Below are 10974 nucleotides of genomic sequence, written 5' to 3' on the forward strand. Positions count from 1 at the left end.
ATAATCTGTCTTTTTACCCTTTAAGTATTGCACAAGTTGTAGTAAACAACACGAAATTGAAGAAATCAGGGAAATCTTACGAGCCCGATGAGTAGCGTGTGCGCCAATTGGCCACTATTCTTTAGATACCATCCCACATTGCTAAGATTAAATGCAACACATGCATTTATAAGGCATGTAGCATATTGCTCACCTAGCTAGGTTGCGCTAGCTTATAAATCGAGCGAGGGCACCAAGGGGTTGGAAAAGTGGTTCAACTCATTCGGTTGTCCCAAATTGAGAGAGGGTGTAAGATTGGCCCTTCACTTTGGTTGGGGTCATGTGGCGAATGCTAGAACACATGAATGCTTGGGTCGTGTGACCGAAGGTTGAGGGGCCACGGTTAGTTTAGCTGGCTTCACAGAGCCTCATTCCCTGGTGGGTTGAGCCTACTTGAACCGCCACTTTTTTGAAATTCCTTCATTTTCAGATTAAACAGTTGCTAAGAACAATGTATTCATAACCAGAAATCCGAAAAAGAAATAATGATATCAACCGCTTTGTTTCGCACAACAGATTAATTGCTTCTTTTTTTCTTTATTTGTTATTCAAACAGCATAATTAAATAGACCATTTCAGTATATAACCAAATTAGTCACTATATTACAGGTACATTCTACCATCCATTAATCACCTTTTGGCTCTTATACTGCCGTTGAGGGGGTCAACTACAGTGCCCTTTAGTTCCCCGGATTAGTCTCTCCTTTCTTCTTTTAAATTACTAAAGACAAAGGATCCTGCTCAGAGAATTTCACTTCAAATCTTTTAAAGCTTAGCTCTCTGCAGTTCCAACTTGGCAATAGTACCCAAGTGAACTTCATCTGGGCCGTCTGCAATTCGCAGTGTCCTTGCTGTTGCCCAGAGATGTGCCAGAACGGTGTCAGAAGATACACCAGCTCCACCATGCACTTGAATTGCCATGTCAAGCACCTTCAATGCCATGTTCGGAGCAGCCACCTGCTCCACATACCGCCAGGGCATTTTAAAAGAAAAATTCATTAACATTATAACATAATACCTGACCATTATCAATATAAAATGAACCAAATGATTCTGGTTCTGGCAATTCATATTAGAAACAACCATTACCTTGGCCATTGCTAGGATCCCACGGGCTTTTTTATTTCCAAGCCTATCAAGCTGGTCAGCTGCTTCCAGAACCAACAATCTAGTTTTCTCTAGCTCTATCCGACACTGAATCAAAGAGCCAATTTAAGAAGACTGCAGCAAATACTGCCCTAGGAGGTGAGTTTAATAATATCTGATAACATCACGGTGGGCTGGTACAAGTTCAACATAAAAATCTCACAACCGGTTTTTGGATCATTAATCCATTGGAATAATTGGTCCTCTCACTGATTTAGGTTGCGCTGTCAGATCCGTTTCTCTTGTGATGTATAACAACATAAAATGTTTCGATTATTCTATAATAGAGACTTAAATCAAGATACCTTGGCAATATCAGAAAGGAATGAACCTTGCTCTGCTATCAACTTTCCAAACACTCTTCTACTAAGAGCCCTTCGTGCCATCATCTCCATGCCACGCTCGGCAGCACCAATCAGTCTCATGCAGTGGTGCAGCCTTCCTGGGCCTAGCCTACCCTGCAAGTAATATATCAGGTTGGTCCATCAACAAGCAGCTCAGTAACCACATGTTAAAACTCTACAAATTTCCATTCACAAAACACAGCCAGGAATCATATTTCTGAAATCACATCTAAGCTGTCAACATTAACAATCATTTCTATTTTCTACTTTCAGCAGATGAATATCAGACTCATAACCTTTTGCTTCTTGGTTTAAGACCAACATCATTGCTGCAAATATGTTGACATGCATATAAAACCAGTAACAGGACATTAAAGCTCGTCAAAATCTTAAATCATGTGAAGAAAAGTCAATTTGTTGATGTTTAGGAAATGTAAAGCAGTTCAAAATTCCAAGTAGTTGTACAATTTGGTCGCCTAGGAATTTCATTTATTGTGACATTCATGGATTGGAAAACCACTGTTCCCTATAGCCAAGTAATACCTCAAACGAGGACACCTTGGGTTCGACCTACTGGAAGAGTGATTTGGGCAGGGAAGGCTCTCCCCTTTTTGTCATAATGCACTAGGTTACTCTAGAAGGTATTTAACAACTTTACCTGGGCAATCTCAAATCCACGTCCTTCTCCCAATAGAATATTCTTTGCTGGCACACGTACATTCTCAAATGATACTTCTGCATGCCCATGAGGCGCATCATCAAAGCCAAACACCATTAGTGGTCTCTTTATGCGTATACCGGGAGTCCGGATATCCACTAAGATCATAGATTGCTGCTTATGCTTTGCAGCAGTGAAGTCAGTTTTTCCCTGCATATTGTTCAGATCAAACTCCCTTAACCACATGAAGAACAATTTGGACTTCTACAGCTGTGCCAACCAAGAACTAACCATGACTATGAGAAGTCTGCACCTTGGATCCATTGCCCCACTTGTCCACCACTTCGTCCCATTAATGACATAAGTATCTCCTTCTCTGCAGATGGAGCCAACAGCGGTCATACATATATCAAGCAAAAGCTCCGACAAAATGGCATGGGTTAGATATAGTAATATCCCACATTTCATGGAATATTTTGGATGAAAACATCAAGATACCTTCCCTATACTTCAATGAGGTATTTTATTATTGACCTAGTTTATTGAAAGATGATGCATATACCTTTTAATAGATGATTCGATATTGGTAGCATCAGAAGATGCGACTTGTGGTTCTGTCATCGCAAATCCAGACCGGATCTTACCCTCAAGCAAGGGAATAAGCCATTCATTTAGTTGCTCTTTATTTCCATAACGCAGCAATACCTAACATGAAAAATGAATTATGACAACCAGATGGCAGCAATACCTAACATGAAAAATGAATTACGACAACCCAGCAAAACACACAAATAGATACTAAAGGCGTTTTGTAAGAAAGCTAAATCATATTATTAATTTCACAGAATCCAAAATTATATAACAGGGAAGTCTCCAAATATCACCAACCTGATAAACTGACCATTCAAGAAAATAAGTAGCACTAGGTATCTTGAGCTACAACTACAAAGAGTTATTCCTAAAAGGTTGCAAAGCAACAATCACTCTCTTTACTTTCCAAGTTCTGATAGTATCTCAAGATCACTCTATACACAAAAGGGGAAACCATGTGACAACAGGACTGATTATCATTTGTGAACCTTAAAGAATCCGAAACTTTCATTTTACCTCCATATTTCCAGTGTCAGGTGCCCCACAATTAAACACCTGTGGAGCCCAAGTGGAACGGCCCATAATCTCACAAAGATATCCATATTCAAGGTTTGAGAGGCCCGCACCCAGTAACTGATCATATGCACAATTAGAGAGAGTATTGCTCCCATCAAAAACCAGTTCTCTTGCCCTAACAGCACTATCAAACTGCACATAAGCAAAAGGATATAAGCAAAGTATGTTCAATCAAAAGAAGTTATCTTCTAAAAACAAAATAACTAATTTATGAGGTAGGATGCCTACACTTCCAAAAGAAAAAATAAATATAGAATGATAGAAGGAAAGAAAAATTAAGATCCATACAGGTATCCATAAGTTCCATAAGCCTTCCTTCTTTGCTAGCTCCTTTAATTTCTCCTCTTCTGGATGAGGAGTCCAACGTGAGGTAGACTGAGCAAGTTTGTAAAATTCATTTTCCATGGGGTATATGCGATCTTCCATGAACTTGATCAATCTGTTTCTCAATTCCAGCACCCTTTTACAGGGAACAAACCTCCCCTCTCCATTTGAAAGGCCTTGATCTTTATTCTCATTTCCAGATAGTTTAAGATAGTCTTGTGCAATTGGATCTAATTCATTAAAAGGAATAAAATAAAATTAGGCAGTAGCCTTGGGTTTATAAATACGCTAGGATACTATCATTTAATCCGAGAAAACCAATTTATCTGCATGCTAAAATTTGTGAAAGTTCAAGGCCCACAAAATATATTAATTGGCTACCAGATGGAGGATGCAAGGGAAGCACAGACTGCCGTTGAATAAATTCCCATGCATAGTCAATAAGATCATTAGCTAATCTTCCTGAATGTTGGGCACGCTTACCTCCTGAAGCATTACCCTGCATTGTCATGGTAAAGTAGAAATTATATTGCTGTGTTCACTTCCCATGCCAAAACCTTTTTTACTTATTTAACATTTGAGAAGATACCATAATCCATCTACTGTATATTCCTGCATGAATTGATGCCCCACGGAACAAGGAAAAGGCAATGTAGAACTTCCATTCGGCAGCAGGCCATGGTTTTCTCTGCATTGTGAATATGCCCAATGTGAGTCCTTCAAACAAGCTTACTGGAAAAAGGAATATGAATTACCAACTACAACCATTTACTAGACCACAAAGGATTGCTATAAAAGGCAAACAGTAGCATAGCAAATACAGGGGAGTGGAACCAATTGGATGACTAGCATGGTATGGAACTGCAATACATCATAGATTCACTTCTATTCAATCACATAATAAATTACGCATCACAGTTTACTCTATAAAATCTTATAAAATGATGTATCCATGTTAGTTCCGTTGGCACCAAGTATTCTTGTTGTCTTACCTAATGTCTTACTACATGCTATCTTTTGTATATTTCAAGAAAATTTTTCTTGATGACTGGCTAAATTTCCTCACAGAGGAAGTTAGTTTGGACAAATGAGCATACAGAACTCAATCAAATCATTTTCTTGAAGATTGCCTAAATTTGCTCAGAGAGGAAATTGGTTTGGAGAAATGAGCATACAGAACTCAATCAAATCAATACTATCAATATGCAACTTACAGCAGCAGAGCAGTATTCTGCCAAATATTCTGCCTGGGAAGGAATCCCTTCTGGCATTCCAGCAAGTTCCATACCTTCACCCAGTTGTGCCTTTCCAAGAAGCCCCCAGTCCACAAAGTAATGCTGCCATGGAAAGAAAGTTACAATAACTTTGAAAATGACGTTCAATGAACACCTAACCCTTAGTCATTATGTTATCAGACTAGTTTACTGGAGACACATAAATAAAATGGCCAACCCCCCCCCCCCCCAAAAAAAAAAACCCAATCATTAAAACCAGAGGCTAAAAGAGAACAACTTAACCCTCAATAAGTAATATAGTATAGAAAATATCTCTTTCCATGCCAATTAAGTGAAGTCTGAAAATTGTTTGTACCAAACAGCTGTATGCAACATCACACATTTGGTTTCCAAGAGTAGAAAGTTCCCAATCAAGAATGCCAACAACTCGATCCTGCACCATTAAGAGTATCCGTTAGATGTGCAACCCAGAATATCTATGATGTTAGTGCATGTGTTGATCATTGTGGACAAAATGAGTCAAGTGAAGTACAAACAGTAATGTTAGTATTTCTGTTTCATAATATAACTTTTGAAATTTACGATTTATGAGAAGAGAACACACTGTGACTATATTTAGATAATATAAGCATTTAGATCAATCAAAGGTTTATGAAGTACCAGACCTCATGGGGATGAAATACAAGATTATCAATGCGAAAGTCTCCATGAACTATTCCTGCTGATGCTCCTGAAGAATCTTCAAGAGGAATATGTTGCCGTAGCCAATCAACCAGTTGGAGCATCTTCAGATTTCTGTCAGGTTTACCATCACCAGTTGACGCTATATATTGTTTAGCCCACCTCTCTACCTAAAGTAAGCATAAAATTCATACAAAGGAATATCAGAATATGAGTTTTTCTTTCTTAGTTTGCTCTGTAGTTACAAGTCAGGAGCTTCCAATTATTGTCAAGGATGTGGCTGACACAAAGTAGCCAGTGCTCAACACATTCATGCTTTGTGGCATGTGAAGTTCATTATAGACCTAGTGCAGCAGAAACTCATTCTTAACACACTTTCAACTCAATTTGTGAAAATTTCATATGACATGATGTCTTTCAAGGTACATTATCATCTTATAAATAAACAAACTAGAAAAAAAAATTCAGACAATTACCTGCCGCTGACAATAGTTTTCCCGACGCCCATATTTTCCTAGACCAATGGCATCCACATCAGTGGAATGTAGAGAAGCTAAAGTTTTTGCAGTTGCTCGATATATCGCTCTCCTCGTGCCAGGTGGTACATCCTAATTGACCAGAAAGCATTTACACAATTCAATCCATCAAGTGGATACATTTTACACTAAGAATCCAAAAATTACACTCAATAAGTCCAGATTAATCACGGCGTTGTAGCGGAAATACCATACCGGCAGCTTGGGGTCTATGAATATGCGTCCATCCAAATACTCCATGATGTAAAACGCAGTTCCAATTACATTTGGGTCGGTACACAAGCAGAAAACCTTCGGAACCGGAACTTGGGTACGAGCACCCAATGCCCGGAGAACCTGTCCCATCAAAAATCGAGATTTCGAATTCAAAGATAGTTCCTCAAAAGCGGGTGAATTTCAACTTTAAATGGGAGGTAAAACTTAGTCCCAAGAAGTCTAAACTGTTTGAATTTGGTGGATTTAACCACTCAAACAACATTTTAACATTTGTTACCCTTCCGCATAATTTGACTACCAAACCAATTACTTTTCTTTCAAAATTCATTGTTTTTGCCACAGCGAGACAAAACAGTAACAACAGCCTAAGTTCAAAATTCCAAAAACTCTAATGCCTTTTTATTTTCTGAGCAACCAAACAGAGCATAAAACTTGTTTACCTGAAACTCTCTCTCCACAGCATGAGCAGACTCGAGCAGCTTCCCAGGGGGTTTCTTCCTCAAAACGTACCGTTTCACTGAACTACCCGAGCCCACTTTCATGAGATACGTCGGGTTCGATTGCCCGTGCCCGAACTACACACACACACACACACAAACTCTCGTCAAAACCTAAAACAAAGATAGATTAAAGAAAACAAAGAAGCACAAAGTTAAAGGGAGAAACGGACCCGAGAGACGGTGAAATCGGACGGAGGGAGAGGGAAGCCAGGGACGTTGGCGGAGGAGTAGCTCAACAACGCGCCAAGGTCGAGCGCGTTGGCTACGTCCACTTTCCCTACCAGATCGGACGTACGGCTCGACATTATTCGATTTTGGATGATTACAAGGTCTGAAACCCTGGCACAATGGAAAGGATTTGCGTTGAAGAAATAGTTACAAATTCAATGCGAACAGTGGAAAGTGAAGTCTACGCGTCTGCTTCGGCAAGCCGCGCGAGTGAGATGGTTTGGAATTGGCGGGTAGATACATGTTCCAGAAGAGTGAGATGGTTTGGATTATATATATGCGTACTTTGGATGACGAGTAGGAGTCCGATCGGATATGCCTACTTTTCTCTATTCAAAAAAAAGTTAATTTTTACGCTTCCCTTTTTTATTTATTTATTTTTTTTTATTTGCTCAGAAAAAAAAAATTTAAATTAAAAAATTACTTTTTTAATTTAATTTAGGAATACTATTATTAAAAAGAACAAAACATCAAACACTCCATTTTTTTTTCTTTACTTAAATATTATTTTTCTATTTTTTATTTGTTCTTGGTAATGAGAGAGCAAAAATAATAATATAAAAACTTAAAAGACTAAATAATTTTTACGTTTTTGATAGTTGATATTTAGAGAGTTTTTTTTATTAAAGTTAATCTAATGGTAATTTTAAAAGTTATATCAATTTTAAAATAATAAAAAAATAACTCCTAATATTACTCGAAATACTTATTTTACCTAATACGCAACGACCGACCTTAAGCCCTCACTTTAATGAAAAGTTACTAAGGAAAAAAAAAATCAATAAAAAATTGTTAAAACGCGAAAGATTACAAGAAAAAGAAAAAGGTTTTCTAACCGGAGAAGATGATACATCTTTAACTATTTCATATTTTTGACACCCAATGATTTGGAAAATAAATATGTTCCTTGGAGGATGTTATTGATGTGACTTGCAATCGGGACACATTATTGATTTGGTTTTGGAATTGGAGTTGAGCGGACTTTTGTGCTAAAAACTCCAAGCTAACATCAATGGCTTGGAGGTGGGTCCGGATGGTTTCCTGGCCTGTTTCTAACAAGACCAATGGGAGGAGGTGGGTCCAAAGGTATGTGACCCAATCCAAACATTTTTTGGGTCTAGAAATTTTGATGAGGCAGTCAACCTGACACACATTGCTATGCTTCCTAAAAACAAGCAATCCCAAAAAGGTCACATATTTTCACCCTATGAGCCTTTACAACATCTTATACAAAATTTTGTCCAAGGTACTTGCTAATAGATGGAAAGTTATTTTACCCCCACATTATATTTAGCAATTAAAGTGCTTTCATTTCGGGTCGCTTGACTCCGGATAACATTTTAGCAGCCTATGAAATTTTACATATAATACGTTCTCGCATGTGGGGAACACTACAAAAAAAAAAAAAAAAAAAAAAAAGGCTAAAATAGTGACACGTGTAAGTTGACTTTTTAGCCCAAAAAATGTCACTATTGATGTAGTGACATTTGCATAACGACATTTTCTAAATGCCCTTAAACATAGTGACTAAATTCAAAATTGAAGATGTTTGAACAGTAACATTTTAAGCCCAAATGTCACCTTTTGAAAGACGACGTGTGAATAATGCACATCACCTTCCAGAATGTGATGTTGGCAATCTAGTGGCGAATCTAGGATGTTCTTCTTGTAGTGGCGGTATTAATAATAAATTAATATAAAATAATATTATATTTTAATAAAATACCTTAAAGTCAACATAAATACTTTCTTTATCCTAAACACGGTTTAATATTTAATTATCTATCAATGAATGCAATTATATTTTGGGATATATTTTTCTTTATAATAGTATCTAATAACAAAAGACACGACATGGGAAGAATTTCTATAGTTCAGACCCATATCCAACATTTTGTAAAGTTTTTTTTTTTATATTTCTAGAATGTATTTGAATGCATATTTGATATGTGGTTGTGCAGTGAAATAAGTATGTGTATTTATTGATAGCTCTGTATATGATGGTTGTATATGTGGATGATTGAGATGTATAGAATGGTAGTTTATGAACGAAATATGTATTGATATTGAATTAAGTAATTGGAGGAACTTGAATCTAATGAATTACAAAAGTTTTTAACTCTTTTCTTGAGATCTTTATTACAATCTGAACCCCTTTTAAACGGCCTACTCCAACAGTCCAACTAACAACTCTAGCCCCATTCGGTTATTTATTACTCCCCTAAGCTGAAAGGCCAAATGACATGCATTATAAATCGCATCTAAGCAAAACGCAAGTGCAAAATATTTAAAACAAACGCATAAAACTTGAAAGGGGAAATTTGGAACCCTCTACTGTGGTCTAGCTAAATACGCGAGTCAACTTTATTTTTTTCCCAATTCCGATCAGCTGCTGCCACGTCTTCCTCGTCATGTGCACTCGTCAGATGCAGCAGTCTCCTTTCAGATTCACGCATAGCTTTCCCATTTACACTTTTACTCGTAGCACTCCTTACACCTTTACCAAAATTATTATTTTTTGGTTATATTGGTAAGACAATTCAACTAAAATTGCTTAAATATACACTTTTTCAGTTTCACCACTTTAACAAAAAAAAAAAAAAAAAAAAAAAAAAAATTATTGAGGTGAACAATACTCACCAAACTTAAAATTTACTATTCACTTATCTATTCATTTAACAAATATATTTTTTCTCTCATCCTTTTTACTTCTCATTTTTCTCTCATTTTTTTCTTGTTCTTTCCCTTTTCTCTGTAGCCTCTCTCCCTTCTCTTTTCTTCTCTCTCCCTCTTCAATGAAATCAACGTATATATTATGCCATATAATTACATTAAATATTATTACTGCTGAATGATAGTAAAGACAAAAAATCCTTTTTTTTTTTTTTAATATATATATATAAACTTTCCAAAATTGATATGGGAGTGGAAATAAGCCGACGTTACTAACAATCCAAAATTAATCATGAAAAACATTATCTTCTAGCTTCCAATAGAAATTAAAACTAAGAAAATGAAGAAAATATGACAAAATTTTTAAAATAGTACCGTTAGAATAAGACAAATATTCTTAAAATAGACCATTAACAAACATTCAAAAAAATATAAAAGTTTGAGAAAGAATAAACAAATATTTGAAAAATAATATTTAAATAAAATAGTGAAAGTTGATTGTTAAAATAGTGAGACTGTTGTGAGTGCTCTAAAAATGTGAGTTATGTTAAAATAACTAAAAGCGTACTTTTGGTTATGTTGGTGAATAAAATTTGGTGAGGCTGATAGGAATGCTCTCGCAAAATTCTTCTACAACCAGCAACCTTTCTTCTTCGCACATTGTCCAGCCCCATTCTTCTTCTCTCTGAAACCTTTCTTCTTCTTCTCATTTTATTTTCTTCAAGCAAATAAAGAAGAAAGGATGAAGAGCAGGGGCTATGGCTTAAAAACCTAGAAAATTGCCGGTAAAATTTTGTTTTCAGACCCGCCTCTACTTGTATCCACCGCACATCACATTTTAGAAGGCGACGTGTGAACAGTACGCGTCACCTTTGTGAAAGGTGACACTTTGCAATATTCAAATGTCGGTACTCTTTATATATATATAAAACAAAAAAATTCAAATTAATTTTCTTTTTAAAAATTAAACAAATTCAAATATTTTTTTTTAAAAAAAAAATTAGAGGGGTGACTGCTGGTTCTTGTTGGGGTTGGGGGGTGGCCCTCATCTTTTTTTTTTTTTAAAAAAATAGTTTTATGTGTATAGGTGAAAGATGAGAAATTTTGAAGTTTTTGGGCCAATATTTTTCAAAATTTGAGACGTTTGAATAGTAACATACTGTTCACGCGTGAATAGTACTAACATTATTCAAACGTCACTATTTTATGAATAGTGCATTTGAATAG

At 36.3% G+C, this 10974-nt stretch overlaps 1 protein-coding gene across 1 annotated transcript; it reads right to left on the reverse strand.

Annotated features, from left to right (window-relative positions):
* Positions 1–517: 517 nt before the first annotated feature.
* IBR3 (acyl-CoA dehydrogenase-like protein) lies at positions 518–7318 on the reverse strand. Its single transcript, XM_088513716.1, has 17 exons — positions 7017–7318; positions 6787–6921; positions 6326–6466; positions 6071–6202; positions 5579–5764; positions 5269–5346; positions 4893–5015; positions 4268–4366; positions 4060–4177; positions 3643–3908; positions 3295–3486; positions 2750–2892; positions 2479–2563; positions 2188–2397; positions 1491–1643; positions 1129–1233; positions 518–996 (listed from the first exon to the last, which is right to left on the reverse strand). The coding sequence occupies exons 1-17, from the start codon at positions 7149–7151 to the stop codon at positions 805–807; spliced, it is 2493 nt and encodes an 830-aa protein (XP_088369842.1). The 5' UTR covers positions 7152–7318; the 3' UTR covers positions 518–804.
* Positions 7319–10974: the final 3656 nt, after the last annotated feature.

The sequence above is a fragment of the Corylus avellana genome, chromosome 2, assembly GCF_965113065.1.
Source record: "Corylus avellana chromosome 2, dhCorAvel1.hap1.2, whole genome shotgun sequence".
NCBI classification, from domain to species: Eukaryota; Viridiplantae; Streptophyta; class Magnoliopsida; order Fagales; family Betulaceae; genus Corylus; species Corylus avellana.